General features: G+C 39.9%; 1 protein-coding gene and 2 non-coding genes across 5 annotated transcripts; 1 reads left to right on the top strand and 2 right to left on the bottom strand.

Annotated features, from left to right (window-relative positions):
* Nucleotides 1–1,845: 1,845 nt before the first annotated feature.
* On the bottom strand, nucleotides 1,846–24,385 carry vac14 (vac14 homolog (S. cerevisiae)). Of its 3 annotated transcripts, none has more exons than XM_017475205.3 (20): nucleotides 24,162–24,385; nucleotides 23,790–24,056; nucleotides 21,848–21,998; nucleotides 21,000–21,167; nucleotides 20,717–20,779; nucleotides 20,527–20,634; nucleotides 19,656–19,765; nucleotides 19,431–19,552; nucleotides 18,440–18,577; nucleotides 16,907–17,047; nucleotides 12,363–12,426; nucleotides 11,383–11,527; nucleotides 11,192–11,257; nucleotides 9,637–9,784; nucleotides 9,236–9,368; nucleotides 8,483–8,657; nucleotides 7,898–8,016; nucleotides 4,850–4,929; nucleotides 3,676–3,826; nucleotides 1,846–2,702 (listed from the first exon to the last, which is right to left on the bottom strand). In XM_017475205.3, exons 2-20 carry the CDS (start codon nucleotides 23,891–23,893, stop codon nucleotides 2,543–2,545), a joined length of 2,346 nt encoding a protein of 781 aa, XP_017330694.1. In that variant the 5' UTR covers nucleotides 23,894–24,056; nucleotides 24,162–24,385; the 3' UTR covers nucleotides 1,846–2,542. The 3 variants fall into 3 exon arrangements, with proteins under 3 accessions (XP_017330694.1, XP_017330695.1, XP_017330693.1); XM_017475206.3 differs by having other exon boundaries at nucleotides 23,790–24,053; XM_017475204.3 differs by having other exon boundaries at nucleotides 23,790–24,385.
* On the bottom strand, nucleotides 15,096–15,166 carry trnag-gcc (transfer RNA glycine (anticodon GCC)). Its single transcript has one exon. It is a non-coding gene; the product is annotated as a tRNA-Gly (tRNA).
* Nucleotides 15,882–15,952, top strand: trnag-gcc (transfer RNA glycine (anticodon GCC)). The gene has a single exon. It is a non-coding gene; the product is annotated as a tRNA-Gly (tRNA).
* Nucleotides 24,386–24,835: the final 450 nt, after the last annotated feature.

Here is a 24,835-nt window from a genome sequence, read left to right as displayed (position 1 = left end):
CTGTTCAAAAGTTTACACCCCCCTGGCTCTTAATATATCGTGTTGCCTTCTTGAGTATCAGTGAATGTTTTTACCTTTTGTAATTTGTAGTTGTGTACAAGTCCAATAAGGATCAAATATGCAGAAGTTGCTGGAAAAGCAAAGAATGACCTCTTTTTTTATTATTATTAACACTTTGCAGATTCTGGAAGGGGTGTGTAAACTTACGAACACATCTGTACAGAGCCAAAGACTGTCTTGTAACTAGTGGTATATCTTGTGTGTAGTTGTCACTTTTGTGGTTCTTCTTACACATCTTACACTTAATATTGGCTGATTACTGGAACCAATTTTGGAATACTTCTATAACATTTAACATTTCATGAACTTAACTGTAAGTCAGTTGGGCATTTGCTATAAATGTAACCAATTATAGTTTAAAAAACCTAAACCCTGGTCCTGGAGTACCCCCACCTAAACCCTAGTCCTTGAATATACCCACCTAAACCCTAGTCCTGGAGTACACCCACATAAACCCTGGTCCTGGAGTACCCCCACCTAAACCCTAGTCCTGGAGTACCCCCTCCTAAACCCTGGTCCTGGAGTACCCCCACCTAAACACTAGTCCTGGAGTACCCCCACCTAAACACTAGTCCTGGAGTACCCCCTCCTAAACCCTGGTCCTGGAGTACCCCCACCTAAACACTAGTCCTGGAGTACCCCCTTCTAAACCCTTGTCCAGGAGTACCCCCTCCTAAACCCTAGTCCTGGAGTACCTTCACCTAATCCGTGGTCCTGGAGTACCCCCTCCTAATTCCTAGTCCTGGAGTACCCTCACCTAAACCCTGGTCCTGGAGTACCCCCACCTAAACCCTGGTCCTGGAGTACCCAGTGTCCAGCAGATTTTAGTACTCCCAAAACACCTGATCCAACTAATCATCTAAGTAACAGTCTTTTCTGAGTAGAAATGGGTGAACCAGGTGAAATGGGCAAAATGGATGATCCAGAACCAGGGCTCGGAACTTATGGTTTTAAAAAAATCCTGCTGGCTTTGCAGAAGTCTCCATGTTTTTCTAATGCAACACCAGTGCCACCAGCTGGACAAAATGTACTCAATTCATGAATTTATCGTGTTCAATACTAACTCAGATTTTTCAAGTAGATTTTCAGTATTGGCAGAAGAATGCACTATAGTGATAAATTTTACACTTTGACTCCTGAAGTTCACATGAAAGGATTTAAATAAACAAACACCAGTGTGATGCAGTTATCACTCTGAATTTAATTATTTTCTTATCACAGCATATCCCTCTATTCCTCCTCTTATACCACAGCAATCTGGCAATGTTTTTATATTAAACAAATGTATGATGTTCTTTAATTATCAGTTCATAGTTAATTAATGTTGTGTAACATCATTGAAATGTTAGCTCCCGTTATCACCTTTCTGTTTTATTTTCTTTTTGTTGAATTGAATAAGATAAAAATTTAGATTGTCATGTTACCAGAAAAGCAAAAACTCCCGAAGATCTTGTAGTGGAAACTTACTGTTATAAAGCTCTAACATTGGAGACTCCTTACCTAAATGTTAAATAAACATTTCCATAGAGAAAACATCACCATGTCAATGAATAAACATTTCCTTTGCTAAATAATAATAAATGAATTAAAAATTTGCTATTAGATTATGTGGTGAACTTGCCAAACGAGTGTGTCCTTGTGTAAGTTGAAACGATAGCGTATTAGCACAAGCACATTTATATAAACTTTTGAAATTCCACAGTTCAACAGCTGTGTTATAATCATATATAACACATTATATACATTTTAGGCTGACTTTTAGAAAAAACAAGAACTCATTAGAACTGATCATACATGGTCCACTTTATTGCACCTTTTCAGAACTTGATAAATGACTCAAATTCACTCTGTACACATAAGGCCATGGTTCAGAGATGTGTTCCAACTGAAATAAGACATCGCAGCACACTTGTAGCAGATCGCTGATTATACCATAAAATGAGTATTATGCAGAAGAATAAAAGAAAAGCAGAGAAACTGAATTGGAGTGAAAATCGGAACCAGTGGAATTAATTTGATCTCGAGTTGAGAGTGTCCCATTAATGTGATATGCAAATAGGAATGAACATGGAGTGCTAGATACTGTAACATATACACACACACACAGCTTCGCTAAAATGATCAGGGTTTTATGTCTACCGTAATATTGACACCTGATAAGACTCTTGAGCTGGGAATGCACATAATATTCTGTAAGTAATGTTTAGTGGTGCTGTTAATTGTTACGGGCAGCTATGCTAAAATCACTGTATAACACTAGAGATGATATAACCACTGGCTTAAAAGGTCTAAACAAGTGTGACTGCAGTTTCCTGAGTCTCTATATACATTCCAACTCTCAGTCACTCGATGATAAAGCACTTTAAACATTTAAAAGAAGAAATATTGAAGTCCTCCATTCCTAGAGTAGGACTAATCCACTAAAATCTCTTAGTGGTGCATCACTGTGCCATGTCTCCTCCAGCGTATTAACAGCGAGCGCTTAGAGCACCAGCTTCCGATCCGGGTGCTCGGAGTGACCTGCCCTCTGGTGCCGTACCTCGCGGTGTTTACTCTGCACATGCTCGAAGTGCTGCAGCAACTCTCTGTAGTCGACTTGCGGCTGGGCAGGGCGTTTGGCGCTAGCTGGATTTGAACCCTCCCTGAAAGAGATAAATGATAATTAATTAGATGAAACGGCATCTCAAGCTGGATTGACATTCTTTATTTGTTTATTCATTAAATAATGATTCTGCATTTTAACTTTCATAACATAGCAAGAGTGAGGAACTACCCGGGTTTACTGCTGCCAAAAAGTATCCTGAAAACCATCTTCGATACGCATCCTGATTAGCAATTTTTTTTGATGAAATCCCTCCAGAACATGGTTCTGTGTTGTGGAAGTACTATTAAAAGCTTTATTGCTGATTATCTGACGATAATGCCAGCTGTAATTCAAAACAGTTTTTGCAGCTGCATTATTACTGGCTTAGTGGTTGGCACGTTTGCCTCGCACCTCCAGATTTGGGGGTTCGAATCCTGCCTCTGCCCTGTGTTCGTGGAGCCTGCATGTTCTCTCTGTACTTCGGGGGCTTCTCAGGGTACTTTGCTTTCCTCCCCCAGTCCAAAGGCATGCACTGTAGGCTGATTACCATTTCAAAACTGTCTGTAGTATGTGAGTGTGTGTGATTATGCCCTGCGATGGGTTGGCACCCTGTTCAGGGTTGTGCCCTGAGTTCCCGGGATAGGCTTCAGGCTCCCCCGCGACCCTGTGTAGGATAAGCAGTATGGAAAATGGATGGATGGATGGATGGATAGATAGAAGTTTCTTAAAGCAGTGGTTCTCATCCCTTTTGTGTCTGGCTGTGATTCCTGAAAAAGCCCACCCTCTAGACTCATCCTAAATCATAGCTACATATTTTCTGGCTCAGTGGGCCACATTCCCTTTCAGGCGCGCTCTCTTTCCTCTTATAACAACTTGTGTGTGCTTTTTAAATGGTTGATTAATGCCATGATATATTGATGGTCATGATATTTGTAGGCCAGGTGATCACACCGTTGAAATTTCAACCCCCTCCTAGGGAGAGTATTTTGTTAAAGGTTTGTGTTGTGAGATGTGATGAGTGCAGGACTCACACAGTCCTCATGAGCTCTGGATTTGGGACACAGCGCAGGCGGTGAGACAGGAGCTGGAAGGCCTGGCTCTGCGGCAGCAGCATCAGTAGTCCGTACAGAGCTTTAATCAGATAGGGGTTGTTCTCCACATCCAGCAACTGCAGGCGTAGGTCTACACAGCGAGAGGTAAAGACAACACAGTGGGAAACAACATTATCGAGCGTTAAGATTATTTTTCATTTCTTTTATTACCATATTTCAGATTTATGTTAGGAAATTTTCATTTTAGTCACAAGATACATTGAGATCAGCAGAAGCAACACTTTTTAAAGCATAAATTTCTGAACTAATCCCTAAAATTTTTCAATAAATAAATAAATTATAAAACAAAATAAAATAAATTACTCTGGCTCTTACACCTCTACTCTGCGCACTTTGCTTGTCTAGAATGCAATTATAAATTTTGTACGGTAGCACTACTTGTATTGGTTCTTCACTTGATATATCGCTTTGCTTGTATTTCCTCATTTGTAAGTTGCTTTGGATAAAAGTGTCTGCTAAATGAATAAATGTAATGTAACGTAAATATAAATCTAAACAAAAACAAGCAAAAGCAAAGAGAAAATGTGCACTTTGAGTAGATGAAGTCAATTTGAACTGCTGCCAAAGAACTCTGAATTTATCTTATTATTTATCTTTGAATGAGTTTGCACCCTAAATGTGTCATTTGTTCCATGATATCATGCTTGTACCATTTGATAAGAGAATACGTAAATACATGACGAGGAGGATGTCTCCTCACCCTTCATGGATTCACTCTAGCTTCAATTAATTGAATGTGGTTGCATTATACAGTGCTTATACTGTCACACCTCCTCTACCACTGCCCCTCAAACTGCTCCATTTTGTTGTGTGTTAGTCTTAGTTTGTGTCGAGTGTTCCGGTCTCAACCTCAAAGCTACTTCATACACGTTCCTGCTTAGTGGCTGCTGGTTTCTGTGAGCTCTGCTTATTTTAAGCCCTAATTTGTGACGTAGATCCGCTTACATGCATCTTTGCTGATGCATAAAACGATATAGCTGTCAGCTGAACCAGTTCGCTGCTAACAAACAAAGCTGCCATATGATCTTATGTCATTTCTTGGTATTTTGCATGTACAACTATGGTGGTGTAATATGAATAAAAGTGAACTCACATGTAAAAATGGGGCTCTCGATGAGCTGCACCAGTTTGTCTACTTCTATCAGGAAATCCACAGTCACCTCCAGATCACCGCTGATGAGTCAGAAGTCAAGGATTGAACAGTGTTGCATGGAAGAGGTTTTTGTTTTTTTACTCAAAACAAGAGATTACAGGAGAACAGGGCCAACAATAGATATCACAATTCATCTGTGCCGGATGATCGATGTTGTAATTATTCCAAAATTTAGATAATAGATAAATAAATAAATAAATAAATAAATGGTGCACTTATATAGCGCTTTTATGCAAAGCTCTTTACACTGTGTCTCATTCACCCATTCACACACACGCAGAGCTGCCATGCAAGGCGCTAACTTGCCATAGGGAGCAACTTGGGGTTCAGTGTCTTGCCCAAGGACACTTCAGCATGTGGAGTCATGTGGGTCGGGAATCGAACCACTAACCCTACGATTAGTGGACAACCCGCTGTACCACCTTATCACAATTTATCATCAAATGAAATATGAGTAAATTGGATGATGTTATAATGTTTATTTCACTGTGAACAAATTCTAGAGTAAAAGTTATAACAACAGCTTTCAGTATAAAATTCACACAAATTCCATCAATAATCAATATTTTAAGAAAAAGGAATCAGCGTGTAAAATTTCACGAGTGCAGGTCATACAGAAACTGAAATTTAAGATTATGAAAATAGGAAAAAATAGGCCTCAAATCCACAATGTGGTTTAATGTACTTCCACTCTAGTACATGTGGTTTACAAGTATTATAAAGAAAAATTGACATATAACTTGACATATAGAGCTGGAAGCAAGCTTTTCAGGGATATACAGTATAATGATGTGATGCGATGTGATTGTGCCGTGTGGGCGGAGCCTCAGAGTTGCTAAATTTCAGATAATGTGGTGGTCATGAGTGGAACAAAAGCAGAGAAATAATCATATTTCTGTTGTTTTCACACTTATTAATACAACAGTTTTGAGAAGATTTATCAAAAAGATTTATTATGTGACCAACAATCATTACTAAATTGGATATTTTTGGTTCTGAAATCTGATTGGCTGAGCCAATATACTCACATTGGTGACTGCATCACAGTAATTAAAACCAGTTTTTAAACCAATAAAACCTTTACACATAAACTAGTGTTCTGATCATATATACTCTAATCTTTGTCCATTATGCTGCTTAGCAACCAGCATGGCAAAATAACTGTATATTGTGAATATTTATAATAAGAAATGTAGTTATTTATTCAGAATGGATTTATAAATCGTACCCTCCACTAATACTGGCACCTTTGGTAAATATGAACAAAGAAGGGTGTGAAAAATTGTTCTTTAACCTTTTGATTATTTTGTTAAAAAAATTCTCAAAAATACTCTGCTCTCATGGATATCAAACAATTGCAAACACAACACAGGTTTATTGAAAAAGTAAGAAGTAAGAAGTTTATTGAAAAAGTAAGAAGTTCCAGGCAACTGGAAATGTTATTAATCAACCTGGAATATGATGTGTGTCCATAATGTCTCAACGGACTGTGAAAAGGTTGGTTCGAGTGGCCAAAAAATCTCCAAGGATCACAGCTGGAGAATTGCAGAAGTTAGTTGCATCTTGGGGTCAGAAAGTCTCCAAAACTACAATCTGAAGTCACCTACATCACTACAAGTTGTTTGGAAGGGTTTCAAGAAAAAAGCCTCTACTCTCATCCAAAAACAAATTCACGCGTCTTCAGTTTGCCAGACACTATTGGAACTTCAAATGGGATCGGGTTCTATGGTCAGATGAAACCAAAATAGAGCTTTTTGGCAATAAACACAGAGGTGGTTTTGGTACACACTGAGAGGTAGCCATATGGAAAAGTACCTCATGCCCACGGTTAAATATGGTGGAGGCTCTTTAATGTTTGGGTCTGTATTTCTACCAGAGGCCCTGGACATTTTGTTAGGACACATGGCATCATGGACTCTATCAAATATCAACAGATATTAAATGAAAACCTGACTGACTCTGCCAGAAAGCTTAAAATGGGCCGTGGTTGGATCTTCCAGCAGGACAATGATCCAAAACATGCAACAAAATGAACACAAAAATAGTTTACTGACCATAAAATCAAGGTCCTGCCATGGCCATCCCAGTCTCCTGACTTGAAACCCATAGAAAATCTGTGTGGTGAACTGAAGAGGAGAGTCCACCAGCATGGACCTCGAAATGTGAAGGATCTGGAGAGATTCTGTATGGAGGAATGGTCTCAGATCCCTTGCCATGTATTCTCCAATCTCATCAGGCATTATAGGAGAAGACTCAGAGCTGTTATCTTGGCAAAGGGACATAGCACAAAGTATTGACCAAAAGGGTTCCAATACTTGTTGCACAACTATATTGAACAATTATATTTTTTATAAACCTGTCTTTGCAATTGTTTGATATCCATGAGAACAGAGTATTTTTGTGATTTTTTTTTTAACAAAGATCAAAAGGTTAAACAATAAACACAATTTTTCATAGCATTCTTTGCTCATATTTACCAAGGGTGCCAATATTAATGGAGGGCACTGTGGTTTTTGCTCCTTCTTTATAAAAGCTGTAAGCCAGTTGAGGATGTGTTTTATAATGATTTTTTTTTTTTACTGGTGCAGGGGGATTTTACTCCACAAAAACAGCCTTACCACTGATAAAATCATTGTGGCACATGCCATCTCGTGGCAGAGACTAAAAAACACATGCATGATAGAAATCCTGAATAATCATGCAAGAGATGGACATATCTGAATTGACAGCCGAGTAGCGTCACTTTCCTGTCCTGATTGGCTGGATGTTGGTGGTCCATGTCACGTGTTTCTAGAATCTGGGGTTCTACAGAGAGTTTCTACTCTAAGCATATATTAAAATGAGGCTACGGCAATGTGAGATGCGAGAATGTCCTTCATAATCTTTAACAATTAATAACGGTGGTTTGGTCCATCAGTGCTTAATGTACCAGGCAAAGGCAGTCATTTGTGTGCATGCTTGTGAATTGTGCACGTTACTGAAGGATACAACTTTTGGATGAGGTCATACGCATGGTGATAGTTCTGAGTCAGGAAGCACAGTGAGACCGTGGCCACGGGATTATGGCACCAGGAGCGATAGAGACAGCAGAACAGAGCACAGCTCTCCTGTAGAACAGAGCAGAGAACTATATATGTTAATAAGACAGTCTGTACATCATTGAAGCTGAAATGTTTTTAACACTATGCCCTAATCACTATATAGTGCACTATTTTGGGAGGCTACCATAATGTAGTGTATTTTTTTAGTCCCATGCAGGACAATAGTTTTTTTTAAATGTTTTTTTCCTCAATAGACTCAGTCTAAACTAATAAACACATGGGTATATGATCGGCCACCCTCTTGACACTCTTCCCATCTCATTACACCACAGAGGAGGCTAACTGAGACCAAAATACCTTTTTATGTTGTTTTCAATCAACATTTTTGAAAGTCTGACCAACCTGGCCTTATCAGTATGTTTATTCTGGCACATTTATGGATAAGGATTTTAAGTCATTTTCCAATGCTACTTGGATGTGACATACTCCCAATATATTTGTGTGTGTGTGTGTGTGTGTGTGTGTTCCTCACAGGCGTGCGCAGGTCTTTGAGCTGGTTCCGGAGCTGGAACAATTCGGCCGAGGTGAGCAGAATAGTGTTGAGAGTCTGTACCATGGTGGATGCAAACTTCAGGTCCTCTTCCTTCAGCAGGATGTCAGCCATAGAGTGGAAGATGTTCTCTGCGTGCAGGAGGAGGCACAGTTGCCTGCAGAGTAAAGAAGAACACAAGATCCCTTATTCAGCATGCGCTTACTGAAGCCATGTTTAATACCATGGAAACAGTTTTCCCATGGCCAAGAATTTATTATAATACGCCTAGGAACCTCTAGGCATCCTACATTGGGATTGACAGATACAAAGGCCACACCTCCTTCATTAGGACTGACATACACATAGGCCATGCATCCTTCATTGATATTGAAACACACAAAGGGCATGCCCTTCAATGGAGCTGACAGGAAGTGAGGCCATGCCTCCTAGATTGGGAGTGATAGACACAAAGTACACGCCTCCTTCACTGACAGACACAAAGGCCACACCTTCTTCTCTGGGACTGACAGTATGTGAGGCCACTCTTCCTTCACTGGAGCTGACAGATACATAGGCCATTCCTCCTACACTGGGAGCTGCAGACACAAAGGCCACACCTCCTTCAGTGGAGCTGGCAGGATGTGAGGCCACACTCCTATACTGTAGCTGACAGATACACAGACCATGCATCCTACATTGGGACTAACAGACATAAAGGCCACACCTCCTTCATACTCTGTTTACAGGTCTTACCTAATGATGAAGGCCCCCCTCATTTCCAGAAGCTTCCTCTCCAGACTGAAGCGCTTTAAGAGGTTGATCATGAACTTGTAAAAGTAGGAGTTCATGCTGGGGGTCGAGGGTGAGGAGTCCATCACTTTAGGACCTGAAAATATGTGACAATACATACACACACCATAACAGTTATAGCTAGTATTCCCACATCAAGACCTGTTGACTTATAGGCATCTGATGAAAAAAAAAGTGTTTCTATCAATAAACCTATTTCATGGCCTCAATACAAACACAATGATGTACATAGCACCAGTCACACCGTAGAGCTGATAATTAGGTCATTCTTCTCTTATAATGATGCAGATGACATTGGAGTTCAGTGAAGCAGAAAAAAATGAGTAGCTGAGTTGATTACTCACCCGCCCCTAGCTGTTTCTGTGCTTGTTTGCCTCCGTCTGGGATGTGAAGTTCAGTTTTATTGGCTCCATCACACGACTCCGACAACTCCGTCTGTCCGGCACGGGAGGACGCGATCTCCGCTAGAACCTCCAGGTCCTTCAGGATGACCTTTAAGAGAACGATTTGCAATGAGACGGCCATTTGTGCCAGGCATCAGAACACCAAACTGGCTGTTTAACTATCAATATATTTACTTCACACACCACTACACAGATTCCAGTAAGCACCACTACAAGTATTTTTTCCACCAGACAATGTGACCAGGCAACAAATCCGTAAACAAACATTTTGCCATTGTTTTCATTACAGATTGTGCTGCACCATAACTACATACCCCTGCTGAATTTGGAACGTTCTTGCTTTCTTCTTGATTTTAGTCATTTGTGTCATTTATCAGTTCACCGGGTCCTGTGTGCATTATCTGATCTATTTTTATTTCAATTGCACTAGTTAAGACTCAGCTACAGTTGCTAGTGTTATTACTGTTTATTTTTACCTTAGAGGTGTATGGGAAAAGAGGTCACCACTCAACAACCTCTAGAGAACTCACCCTACTTTCATGACAACAGTCATGCAACCAGTACTAGACCAGGATACACTCTCAAGGGTTTCATCTAACACCAGTACTGGAAAAACCTTAAAATGTCTTAACACAGTGATCCAAAAAGAGCCTCTTCAGAAGTTACTGTAAAACCCAACACTACCATGCAGAAAACTATTCGAGGTAATATCTAGCACTCCTGGGCTTGTTGATCTGTTGGACACCTTACATTTTCTATGTAAAATCGTAAAACAGTGGGTTTTCCTCTTAAACATGGTTCCAAATAAAACCCCTATGAAAAGATAAGACACTTTAACCATCTACAAAAAGAAAACTCTTGAGGAACCCTTATTTCTAAGAGTGTACAGATTGTGAAGGATTAGTAACCGTACCATTTTTGTAAAGAGTTAAAACTAGAATCAAAAATGGATCCTATGTTTTGTTTCTTTTCAGGAAACCAATCAATTCTATCTAGAACCGTAGAACAGCTTTGACCGTCAAAAACAGGTTCCAAGTAGAATGCCTTTTTGGAAGCAAAATCAAAAAAAAAAAAAAAACCTGTGAGGAAGATTTTCTATTCAACTAATAAGTAGACCATTCTGTACACTCTTAAAAAAATCTTAAAGTCTAAAGGGGTTTGTCCCTCTGGGGGAACACTTAAAGGTTTTATGTAGACCATTATGACAGAGAACCATTGAGGAACCATGTTTTCTTTTCTTTTTTTAAATAATCAAATATCATAGACTCTCTCTATAAAAAAAAAAGTTCATCTGGAACCTAAAGAGGTTTGTCCCTTGTGGAGAACCATACAAACTGTTTCCTTATGAGAGGAGGATCCATGTAGAAACATTTTACAGAGTTAGGAATTCTCCAATATCCAAAAAACCCATTTTCTACTACCCTGTCCAAAGGAAGACCAATGCAATGCGGTGTGCGTTTTAGATTTTTATTTATTTATTTTTAAGAGCACTCACCTCATCAGACTCATCAGAAAGAGTCTTCAGCAGCATGGGGAACAGGCTGTCTGTATGGCGGAACATCTGCGCACAATTCACAAGTTATACATGCTTTATAAAACAGAACATTTCACACACAGGCATGTTTAAAACGCCTAAGATATTTTGTAAATATGTGAATCCTAAGAGATCCCAGTGTTGGTCCTTACTTTGCGAGGTGTTTTGATATACAGGTGGTAGAGCCACTTTAGAACAGCGATGCGCGTCATCATTCCAGTGGAAGAGTCATGTAAATGTCTGTCCAGAACCTGCACGATGTTGTCGAGGTCCAGGGTCACGTGTGTCCTGTCATTTCTACAGGGACAGGAGAGTACACCAAAACTCACACCAAAGCATATACATATTCTCCTCAGCGCTGGACTGTTTGAAATTGTTTGAAATCAGTGTTGTAGACAAAAATATAATTGTGCCAACATATTAATTTCTTTCATAAGAAAAGTGATATTTTATTTACAAAAAAATATTTTTTTAAATTTTTAAAGATTTTTTATATTTACAACATAATTCCCAGAGTTCCATTTGTGTTACTACAGAGTTTTGATGATTTTATTATTGTTATAAAGTGTGTGGGGAGGGGGGGGGGATAAAAATAAAGAAAGAGTGTGTTTAAACTTTTGACCAGTAGCGTATATAGCGCATTAAATGTAAACCAGGTTTATTTTTAATACACTCATTCTAATACGTTATGGGTTTTGCATAACAACTTAGACTGGGACTTCTGAGGGCCGGTGAGGGAATGACTGTATATAGCTGCTATAACGTAAGCTGACAACTGGAACTAATTTGTTTCAGACATTCAAAGTTCTGCAACGTTAAATGTGAAAGTAAATGTTGTTCTTTAATACATAAAATATTATTCAAATACTTCAGGACTTGCCGTTATAGGAAAATAATTCACTTCTGGGTGGTGAGAGTAACTCCGCTTCATCACACCACCCCGTCGCTGTAGTATGTAGAATTATTTACGGTTTTCACTGGTATATTTATAACCATCCTGCATACCATATTTTATTTTATTGTTAATAATCATATGTTTAACCCATCTCATCTGTCTGCCTGGTCAGATCCAAACTTTCCAAAGAATTGTTCAAAAGTGTGAGATCATCTACACGTCAATACATCATCATACCCTGTTGGTGTGAAGAAGGAGATGTTGCTGAAACCCACTGACTCCTGAGAAGCGTTTAGTGAATCTGAGAAAGAAAAAGAGAGAGAGAGAGAGAGAGAGAGAGAGAGAGAGAGAGCATAAGATAAGATTATGTTTGTCTCCAAATGTAGTGCCTTTTTGATAGTCACTGCTACTTTTAAATCTGTTTTGTAACAAAGAGCTATTACAGCTGTTTATACATTTCTCCAGTGGGCCAAACATCCACGCCCGACTGTACACGTATTTGTTGATGCGTTTGTGAGAATTTTACCCAAGCTGATCAATGCAATTTTGTATTCCACCAAATCAAAGACTGTAGCCCTAAACAGTGAGACTGTGTTCTCAGGTCACACTCTGTGTAAGCCATACATGCAGTAAAAATACATACGTAACACAGGGGGCGCCACTACGATCTTTGGAACCCCCTGACAAATTTCGCAAGCCCTCAACCACCAATCATCTTATCTTATTGCAATTTGTAACAACAACTTTGTACACATGTAAATAAACACAATGATTATTGCATATTCAATAAAAGGAAATAAACAACTAATTTAAATTAGTAGAGTTTAGTAAATTAGCTGAAATAATGCATTTATAACTACAGTGCCCTCCACTAATATTGGCACCCTTGGTAAATATGAGCAAAGAAGGCTGTGAAAAATTGTCTTTATTGTTTAACCTTTTGATCTTTTGTTAAAATAATTCACAAAAATACTCTGCTCTCAAGTGTATCAAACAATTGCAAACACAACACAGGTTTAACCCCCAAAAAATCTTTGTTAAATATAGGTGTGCAACAACTATTGGCAGCCCTATGAATTCACATGAATATATTTGAAGTATATTCTCATTGATATTTTAGATTTTTTAGTACACCTGGGTGATTAGGAGCAGAATATTGTTCAACCATGATGTCCTGTTTCACAGGGGTATAAATATGAGGTAACACATAGGCCAAATTCCCTTAATCATTCATAACAATGGGAATATAGACCAAGGAATGCATTCCTTCCTAAACCAAGCTGTGATGTGCGGCAAAATGGGAAGTGGCTATAAGAAAATAGCACAAACATTGAAAATGCCCGTTTCCAACATCAGGACAAAAATTAATAAGTTCCAGTCAAATGGAAATGTTATGAATATGAACTTTCTGTCTTGATGTCAGAAAGTCTCCAAAACTACAATCTGAAGTCACCTACATCACCACAAGTTATTTGGAAGGGTTTCAAGAAAAAAGTCTCTACTCTCATCCAAAAACAGACTCAAGCGTCTTCAGTTTGCCAGACATTACTGGAACTTCAAATGGGATCGGGTTCTATGGTCAGATGAAACCAAAATAGAGCTTTTTGGCAATAAACACCAGAGGTAGTTTTGGTGAACACAGAGAGGTAGCCATATGGAAAAGTACCTCATGCCCACGGTTAAATATGGTGGAGGCTCTTTAATGTTTTGGGCTGTTTTTCTGCCAGAGGACCTGGACATTTTGTTAGGATACATGGCATCATGAACTCTATCAAATATCAATAGATATTAAATGAAAACCTGACTGACTCTGCCAGAAAGCTTAAAATGGGCCGTGGTTGGATCTTCCAGCAGGACAATGATCCAAAATATACATCAAAATCAACACAAAAATAGTTTACTGACCACAAAATCAAGGTCCTGCCATGGCCAGCCCTCATCAGCACCAGTCCCATTGCATTATGGGAATTTTTGACTCGTGTAGTGTCCATCGGTTGCATACTGCAAAATCTTGACGGAAGCAGTACATCATCCAGGTATTTCTCGCCTACTGTTTCTCACCTACTGAGAATTCAGACATACTACCCCTCTGGTGTACTGCTTTTCGCCTACTGTGTAATAGGGTAGTGTGCGATTTTGGACGCAGCCAATAGAGACAATTTTTCACAGCCTTCTTTGCTTCTTTGCATATTTACCAAGGGTACCAATATTAGTGGAGGGCACTGTATATACAAAAAACTATATATACAACCGAGAAGAGGATGAGACGGAAGCTGAAAACTATCATGGACAACCCTTCTCATCCTCTCTACGCTGAGCTGAGGAGGCGCAGGAGCACATTCAACCACAGATTCATTCAGCCACGTCCCTCAAAATGTCTGGGGGTTTCTTTCGTGCCATCAGCCATCAGACTCCACAACACAACAATACCCAGTACCTCCTACACCACTGATTGAGTCTCACAGAAACACACACTCAACAGCTCATTGTCATTTCACAGATCTTGCACAGGTATATAAATACTGAGGATATTGCACATGTACATATACAAATAGAACTCTAGCATATGTACATACACACAGATCTGTTTTATTGTTTCTATTGTTTCAATTATATAGGTACTTATGGAAATTATTTTCTTTTTTTCTGTCTTTGATGTTACTCATCCTACTTGTGCTGCTGTGTCAAATTGAATTTACAGGGGATCAATAACGGTACATTGTATTTTATCTTATATACAGTACAGCTAATGAACACAATTTTAAGGGATAGCTTGCACATTAAGTTGTGTGAAGGAGGCCATTTAAATACCAAAAACATACAGGGAAATATGGGGTTCTGCCTGGCCCCTGCAAAATCTTCATTTAAGATGCAATTAAGTAAATAGCCCGGCTCCAATCTGAAACCCAATGATTAATAATGTTTGTTAATTATTTATCGCCCCCCCCCAAAAAAAAGAAAAGGGGGCTGTGCATTGGCCGGGAATCGAACCCGGGCCTCCCGCGTGGCAGGCGAGAATTCTACCACTGAACCACCAATGCTTAGCTGTAGATGCCTCCCGTCCTTTGCCTTATAAAGGTGGCATTACAACGATTATACCGTTATATATGGTCAGGATGTTTATTTATATAACGTTTCTTAAACAACAATCATATTACACAAAATACAGTTCAGAAATTAAGGTGTTAGATTAAGCCGTTTCTTCCTGTGCGATTCCTGTAGGCTGCCTCGCGCGCTTTCACCACACAGCATCTTACGTCACCCTAGCGGCTCCCTAGAGTGTTGCCTGATTGAAGCGTTAATATCATTTGTTTCAGAAAATAACATATTTACAGTAATCTCAAATTAGCATAGTTATCTAACGAATGCTGAGAAGAAAACAAATGAATGGGGAAAGTGCACGACAATAGAACACACATTTTTTTTTACTACCGTGCAATTCCACCTACATACGCCAGAGGGCGACGACAGCAATGGTGGTTCAGTGGTAGAATTCTCTTCTGCCCGAGGGAAGCTCGGGTTGGATTCTTGGCTGATGTACAGCGTTACATTTTACTTTCCTTTACTTTTTACTTTTCCACAACATTCGCTAGATAACTGTATATTTATGCTAACTGTGCTAATGCCTCTATCAAACACCACTCTATGGATCTGTGACGTAGGACGTTGTGTGATAAAAGCGCGCGAAGCAACTACCCGCTGTTTATATGCAATGCCACCTTTATAAGGCAGAGGGCGAAAGGAGCTTACAGCTAAGCATTGGTGGTTCAGTGGTAGAATTCTCGCCTGCCACGCGGGAGGCCCGGGTTCGATTCCCGGCCAATGCACAGCCCTAATTTTTACTCTTTTTGAACGATAAATAATTAAACACACATTATTTACAATTTTATCTGTTCACAAATAACGTGTTTTAAGGATTCAAGTAGACCAAGTAGTACTTTGGTCTTTCTGAATACATTTTTGTGATTGAAGCAGAGTACAACACTTCGGGACATGCTATTATAGGAAAATAATCAACTTTGTCAGGTTACACCACAGCTTCTGGGATTCTTTTCCTATAACAGTACACCCCCCAAGTTACATTGCTACAATGCTACTACATATAACCTGCAAAACATACATAACTCCTTTGGTTCTGGTAAGGTTGATTCTTAAATGAAGAGTACAAAACTAAATAATGAATTCATTACTATTACTACTACTACTACTACTAATAATAATAATAATAATAAGCAGAAGAAGAAGAAGAAGAAATACACATTACAAAAGGTTTACGTATGTTCTATACTTTATATTTCAATTCCATGTATTTTGAATTAGCTTCTAATTGTCTTAGTTAAGGTACAATGATTTTACTCACTGTTATATTTGTGCATCAAGAACATCTAAGTTTGAATTAGTCTAGGAATGCCACTGACAGTTAAGCTATGTCAAATAATCAAATGAAAAACTAAATTCTTTCTATGCTACCACAAATCTAATAATGAATAACTTACTGAGCTGTGTAATCAATCCGATCATAGACATGTAAATAGTCACATGACTAATACTTCAGCAAATATGCAGTAAAAAAAATGTATCTAAAATCTAAAAAACAAACTGATATATTGCAAACATGTTTGCTCTGCCTCATCAAACTTTAAGCTAACATTAGCCAGGTTTGTTCCTCATCACATAAGCAATAATGAGGTGCAGCTATATAAACGTGACTTAGTGAGTTTAATGTCCACATCGAGGGATCAGTTACTGTTAATCACATGCAAAAAGTATCAGTAACTCACCGTTAAGATCCACCTCAGTCTTACTGGCTGTGTCGGTGCTCACAGGAGAGCTTATGGTCTGCAACTCGTCATCTTCATCATCCTCAGGGGTCACAAGCTTCATGAGGCTGTTGTTGCAGGCGCTCGCCGCCTCTTTAGTGCCTGTTCAGGATGGATTAAGGACGTGACACCAACGGCTGGTTGGACGGTTATGCACACGAGTACAAAGAAAATCAGTACTGGTGAAACTTTTGTATTTCTGGCAGGAAATTTTAGGCTTGACCTTTGAAAGCATTTACACACAACTTAGCCATGATGCAGAAAAATTAGTTCATGCTTTCATCACCTCTAGGCTGGATTACTGTAATGCCTTACAGTCTGGATGTTCCAGTAGGTGCATAAACAAACAAACTACAGTTAGTCCAGAATGCAGCTGGAAGAGTCCTTACTAGAACCAGAAAGTATGACCACATCACCCCTATCTTATCCACACTGCATTGGCTCCCAGTAAAATATTGCATTGATTATAAAATACTACTACTGACCGATAAAGCACTGAATGGTCTCACGCCACAGTATCTGAGTGAACTTTTGGTCTTTTATAATTCGCCACACCTACTTCGATCAAAAGGTGCAGGCTATTTGTTGGTACCTCGAATAGTGAAGGCTAAGGCAGGGGGACGAGCTTTCTCTTTGCTCAAGCTTATCATGAATAGGCTTTTTTGCTTTTTTGTAACACAAAGTACACAGTCTTATCCATTACGGGATAGTAAGTATACCTAACAATCTCTACCTCTCTTTACCTCCCTCTCCCTCTCTCCTTCTGTCAATCCACACATGATATTCTGGAGATGCCAGTGATCCTGACCCTTTCTACTCTCCGGACCTGCCTGATCCATCTCATTAACTGGAAGCTACATTCGGCTACTGAGGACGGCCCCAAGCAGTGCAGCCTGGAGATTGGAGGATGGTGCCGCTTGAAGTACCATGGAAATGGTTTTGGACCTCGATTTCACATGAACAATTGTGCTGTGCTGCTGGAACTACAGTTGCTGCTATGGCCTTAGGACTGCAATTGCCACATACAATTTTGCACTCAAGTCTCCTTTAGTGAACAGTGGACTAGTTCAACAACCTTCTGTTTCCTCTCAAGGTTTCTTCCTCATATCATCTTAGGCAGTTTTTCCTTGCCACCATCGCCACCGGCTTGCTCAATAGGAATAAATTCACACACTTAAAATCTGTATCCTGTGTTTATATGTTTCTGTAAAGCTACTTTGAGACAATGTCCATTGTTAAAAGTGCTATACAAATAAAATTGAATTGAATTGAATTTACTGAACTGGCACCCTGTCCAGGGTGTACCCTGCCTTGTGCCCCATGCTTCCTGGGATAGGCTCCAGGTTTCCCCGTGACCCTGAAAAGGATTAAGTGGTTGAAGATGGATGGATGGATGGATAAATTTACTGAACGACTGCACAATGAAGGTGAATTTACAGACAATTTCTTAATGAACACAGGGGTATAATCCAAAACAGTAGGCAAGAAGGATACTCTTCTTGCGGTCATCGTAGGATAAACAGGGCAGCACTGCTGTGAGAATGCCAGAGGAATAAGGCAGGACCACTCGCCCTGCCAGCTGAATAAACTCCCTCATCCAGGTCATAGCCGTCAACTGGATAAGATCGTTAGCTGAGGGAGAAAGTGAGATTAGAGTTTTCAGAATAATTCAATACATTTGGAATCAAAGTTTTAGAAAGTTCCAGTAGTTTCAGAGGGGACTGTAAACTCTGTCACGACTTGTCCCTTTCTCTGATTTGCGTATGTATGCTAACGTTAAAGCGTTTACAGATACTCCCAGCTCTCTGATCTTCATGTTGGCTTATCCTTTTTTATCAACAAATACAGTCTTCGCAGGTGAAACTGAAGGCAAAAACCAAGAATAGATGTTCAGAGCTATTTATTGTTTAAACAATCAATCCAACAATACACACATGGGTAACAAGAAACACCCGTCAGTCACATGTTCCAATATTTTTGCTTGCTTACAAATTGGGTGGCCTGATACAAAGTGTGCTATGTTCTATGTCGGTTAACACATCTACGTATAAATACAAGGAAATAAAAGCTGAAATTCGAAACTATTCTGAACTGTTCTTGTATTCATCTTTTGATCTAAAACCAAAATGTGTTCAGTCTACAGCAAAAACAACTGAACCTTTGTTGGCCTTACTGTTCCAGTAGTTTTGGAGGGGACTGTATGTTCCCTATGAAAAAGACGATGCATGTTCAAGACAGTAGTACAGTACAGAATATTTCAGCATTAGAGGAGAAAGCCTTTGGGAAGCCAGTGATGGCATTGTGCATTTGTAAAATGGATTTAAGAGGGAATTTATACAGGAAATTACTAAGCTTACTAAAGTACACTTCCAGAAAATTCTCACAGGCCTTTATAGGGATTATAATGTTTAGCTCTGAAATATGAAAGCTCATGAGAAACTACGTTTAGTTTCAGAGATTAAATTATATTTAACTAAGCACTTACTCAGTTTGGCGTCATCAGACACTTGGCAGTGGATGACCAGGATGTTGGCCATATCAGCGAACTTCACACTGGAAGGAGTTTTCTTTATTTCTTTGAGAAATTCTCCCAAAACCACCTCACACCTACAAAACAAAACACTGCTGTTAAAACTACAGCATGTGTGAAAGCAGGAAAACAGCAGAGAAGCAGATAAGATCGAAAAAGTAATAATAAATCAGTTCCTACATGCGCCTGATCTCTTTGCTGCTGTCTCCAAGGATCTGAAAGAGGCCATCTAGAATTTCAGGCAGATAGTCCAGCAGGTTGATGTCTGGAACTGACTCCAGCACCAAGATCTGGGAAGACATTAAAACATTAAGACATTAAAACAGTTTACAGGAACTGACAGGTAGAAGTTCATGTGTCCTACACTGGGGCCACAAAGACGCCACACCTCCTTTACTGAGAAGGACCGGCATTAAAGCCACACCTACTTCACTGTGACAAACACATGCCATGCCTCCTCCAGTGGGACTGATGAGCACAGTGGCCTACACAACCCCAATACAACACCTCATTAAAAAAAAAAAATTCTAAATTCTTTCAACATTTTTAATTAATTAACAGAGCATCATGTAAGTCTATGAGCCATAGTAATGTTGTGACTCTATGTAGGTCTGTCATCATACTACATGTGCAGTTGTTTCTTTTCTTCTCATATTTATAATAGAAAACGAGAGACTGACACACACAGAGCCATGCCTCCTTCACTGAGACTGGCACACAGAGGCCACGCCTCCTACACTGAGACCTACACACACACACACACACACACAGAAGCCACGCCTCATACACTGAGACTGACACTGACACACACACACACACACACACACACACACACACACACACACACAGAGGCCATGCCCCGTTACTGTGACTGACGCACACAGAAATCACTCCACCTACGCTAGGACTGATGCACACATAGGCCGCACCTCCTTCACTGAGTGCAATACACACATAGGCCACACCTCCTTCACCAAGACTGACACACACACAATACATACACTGGCCATGCCTCTAGGCATAGTGAAGGAGAGGCAGCTGCTCTACTTACCCATGAGATGATGAACTGGCGAGCGTACTGGTTGTTGGAGTAAATCCTCTCACGTAAAAGAGGAACAAAAGCCACCAGGTCAAACTTGTTACTTTCTGTTACGATGTCCTACAGAGGCAGAAAGAACTCATGAAATGAAGTCACAACTTTATAAGTATTGCCTTTTAAACGAACCGTCTTTCAGGTTTACCTTCAGAAGGCGATCAAGCAGCTCAGAGCCACTCTTCACATTGGGGTCTGGGTCTGCTGCCAGCTGGGAAAGATGTAAGAAGCGTGTTTAGCATAGCTCTGCTTTCAAAATGGCATTTCAAGACATGACAAAGTGGCTGGAAATCAATCATTCCCCACTGGGGAAGTAAAGTGGGCACGGCGAGCAACAATTAACCACTTACATAAGATAGTAACTTCCACTAGTGACCAACCTGGCCTTCACTAACACCACTTATCATCATCATCATCATCATCAATGTTACCTTACTAAGGCCGTCGAACAGCACATTAAAGTGAGGAAGCACGGCTCCTCGGGCCACCTTCACGATGTTGTACAGAGCTTCGCAGGCGTAATATCGCAGGCGGCTGTCTGAGTCGTTAAAGCACGTCAGCACCGGCTCAATTAGCTCTTTCAGGTACAAGCCAGAATCCTAAAGACACAGAACAGCACACATTCTCAGTCATCCAGATAATCCCGAAGGACATCTGAGTGATGAAACACTCCAGACGCCAACATGTGTCAGTACCACTGCTCTGAACAATCAATGATGCAAAGGTTAAAAAGAATCCACTATTTCACTATATCTCCTAAACGTGGCGTGCACCAAATGTTCCAGTAATACAGCTCGGCCACTGCAGCACGTCAGCTACTATAGACACATAGTAACTCTTGCTCCTTTTATAGGGCACCATTACTTTTATCCTAATTGATGTACAGTCTTATTTGTCATAATTTATGGATTTGGATCACTTTCTATCGAGTCATTAATATTTACATGTAATTAATGTGTATAAAATCTCAATAATTATACAGTTTGAAGCCGAAAAGTCGAGGTTCACATTAGCAAACCTCCTGATACGTAATTGTACACAAACTCAGGAGCGATTATGGTAGTATTTGAAAGTTTTTCCCCAATTGGATTTTCAAGGGCATCACATTTCTTACGAATAAACCCATGGTTGATAAATGAGGCCTACATACAATAATTTTCCTGAAAGGTGCCAATAATTCCAATGTTAACTCTATGATGAACACTCATGAATATATGCAGGTTCATTTTATTCTCTCTGTACAGCGTTGGTGTGTGTACAGGTGTAGAGATGGGAGTACTTTGCCGAGAGCGATGGAGCAGGCGGCCAGGCCGATCAGACCTCCTTTCCGGCTGTGCGGGTGCTGCGAGAGCGCAAACTCAGACGCCAGGATCTGAATGACATGTCTGATCTGAGTCGAGTTGTTCTGAGCCACAAACTCCCTCACGAGTCTGCATCGAGAAGATCACACAAACACGCACAAACATCAGACAGGACAAACAGCAAGCGCTGACTAAATGACTAAATGTTTCACTCTTCCTGTGGTATTTAATTTGAGACGTCCATGTTTTCCTCCCTGATCTGGAAACGGTCTCGACACTGTGTGTTTCTAAAGCCTGAATGTGAACGCGGATCAGTAATCATAAAAACCACTGCAGCTTTACTTCTCATAACGCTATAAAATTACACATCATAGCACACTTACCAATAGTGACTAAAACATCATTGAAGCTTTCACACACTACGGACAATTTGGAAATGCCAATCAACCTACAAAGCATGTCTTTGGATTGGGGGAGGAAACCGGATTACCTAGAGGAAACCCCTGAAACGCAGGGAAAACATGCAAACTCCACTCACACTGGACAGAGGTGGGATTTGAACCCACAAACCCGGAGGTAAGAGGCAAATGTGCTACCCACTAAGCCACTAAGTTGAAATAAAATTCATGAAAGGAGTCTCCAGTGTCAGCATTTTGTAATGGTGTTCTTTTACATTTTCCAACACAGGAAAGACTTCATAGTGGAAAAGTTATAGCTTATAGCTTCTGTAACACAAATGATAACAGAACTTGTTTTGTGGAAACTCCACAATATTAAACATAACCATAAAGAGATCAACTGTATGATGTGTCGTTCCTAAATTAATACAAAAACGTAACTGGTGGAGGAACTGCCGAGGTACTTCAGGCGATGCTGTTATGAGGGGGAAAAAAAACTTTGGGGGTGGTGTGAAGACTGTTAAGAAACCATCACTGATTGTTTTCCTATAACAAAAGTGCCCCAAAGTGTTTTATTACTGATTTGAACTTCCATGCATCCATTTTCTCTGTGGCTTATGCTACACAGGGTCTTATCTGAACTTGAACTCTTCATATGACATGGTTAAAAATTGAGGCAACAATATCGAGGCAGCATCAGTGTGGGAATGGATAAAATATTTTTCGATGTAGGGGCATGGTGGCTTAGTGGGCAGCATGTTTGCCTTGTACCTCTGGGGTTGGGGATGCGAATCATGCCTCCACCCTGTGTGTGTGGAGTTTGCATGTTCTCCCGTGCTTCAGGGGTACTCTTGTTTCCTCCTCCCAGGCTGTACTGGCATTTCCAAATTTTCTGTAGTGTGTGAGATTGTGCCATCCATCCAGGGTGTCTCACACCTTGTGCCCCAAGTTCCCTGTGATAGGCACCAGGCTCCCCCGTGACCCTGTGTAGGATAAGCGTTATGGGAAATGGATGGGTGGACTTTTTTATGTATTTTGTTGTGAAGGTGTGTGATATCAGGCATGACACGGATTCAGCACCTAAACACAATACATGAAATCGTGCTTCCATTACGCCTGTGACGTTTTGCTTGCTGAGAATCGACTCCATTACTGCCAAGATGTCGGTATCAGATCAGTAACGGGTATGCACACTGTAACAACACCCAAATCAGATCACTTGGCTCAAAATAGATCTGAATCATATGAAACTCATTATTCCTTTAAAACAAACAAACAAAAAAACACAGAGGCAATTGATCACGGAATACATTTTTTTTTAAACTAAGACAAAAAGCTGGTAATATAATGTAATATAGATTCAAAGATGATATTTTGATCAGCTTTTAAATGAAAAGCAGACATAAACACATTCAGATTTTCATCCAGGACCCAAAGTGTGTATGATCATAAGGGCAGATCACGTGACCAGTCTGCCCATTCACACAGAGGATTTTTCACTGCCATTTATTTTTCCACTCACTTTTCAATCTCCAGTGCGGCCACTTTCCTTTTCTCATACAGCTTGTCGTTGAGAGCTCTCACAATGTTCGGGGTCAGAGGGGAAAAATCTTTCTCCGTGTTCATTTTTCCGACACTTATCTAACAACAAACCTTCAATCCAAAAACGTCAATGGAAATAAACTGCTGTTCTTCTGGACGAGAAGCAGTGCACAGTCTCTTCATATAACAGTAGTAGCAATATTAACGTCCTGCAGGACGGGACAAGTCTTCATCCAAACGTGTACTGCTGAAGGAAAAGAAATTAAGCCTGAATGTTTGTAGGAAACATGACTAAAGTGAGATCTGATGCTCAGCACTGAGCAGTGTTTTGGTCTTTTTTAATGCGTCTTACAGCTGAATGAAGAAACCGCAGCATTGAGCAGTGCAGCTCTCAACACGTCCACTTCCGCGTTTATACCACATAACACTAAGCAAATAATAAAATAATAACGCTGTTCGGTAAGTGTATTAATTCAGGTAGTTCCTCAGAGCTTGGTGGAGTAGTATCTGCCTGCTCACATGATTTCTGCGTCTACACAACAGGCCGGTTAGCCGAATCCAGATCAGCTTCTTCCGCATCCGCAGGCTGGTTAGCTGATCCCCGAAAAGTGGATTAGCTGCTATATATTTTTTCTCCACATAGGCTGATGTGTCGAGCCCAGATTTTAAAAATAAATAAATAAAATGAAACAATTAAAATGATGCTGTTTGACCCCAAATTTACAAATTATAGCCCTAACCCTCACCTTTCTGAATTCCTACGCAGAAAATCAAAAAGAGTTCATGTCAACATGGCCACTCATCCAGTCAACAATAAATCAAATATAACTTCACTACTGTAAATGAGTTTATAGTATTATTTGGGTTTTAGATCAATCAGCGTAGACACATCAGTTGCTTCAATCTATAAGACTAATATTGTGGAAAAAATCTTTCCAGCTTAAGTAAAAAAAAAAAAAAAAAACCCAGAGGTTTGTAGATGCCAAAAAGTAATCAAAGTTTATTAAAACAATAAAGTGAGACAAT

Source organism: Ictalurus punctatus, chromosome 8 (genome assembly GCF_001660625.3).
Source record: "Ictalurus punctatus breed USDA103 chromosome 8, Coco_2.0, whole genome shotgun sequence".
Taxonomy (NCBI): Eukaryota; Metazoa; Chordata; class Actinopteri; order Siluriformes; family Ictaluridae; genus Ictalurus; species Ictalurus punctatus.
The sequence above is the reverse complement of the archived record's forward strand: the minus strand, read 5'-3'. Positions and strand labels throughout refer to the sequence as shown.

What these genes read in the sequence shown, in the direction of transcription:
- vac14 (XM_017475204.3), bottom strand. Translation starts at nt 23,893, where the DNA reads ATGAACACGGAGAAAGATTTTTCCCCTCTGACCCCGAACATTGTGAGA. An exon ending in GCTCCATCGCTCTCGGCAAA is followed by an intron (nt 21,168 to 21,847) that starts GTACTCCCATCT and finishes CTGTGTCTTTAG; the next exon opens with GATTCTGGCTTGTACCTGAA. An exon ending in TCAAAGACCTGCGCACGCCT is followed by an intron (nt 8,017 to 8,482) that starts GTGAGGAACACA and finishes TCTGTTCTACAG; the next exon opens with GAGAGCTGTGCTCTGTTCTG.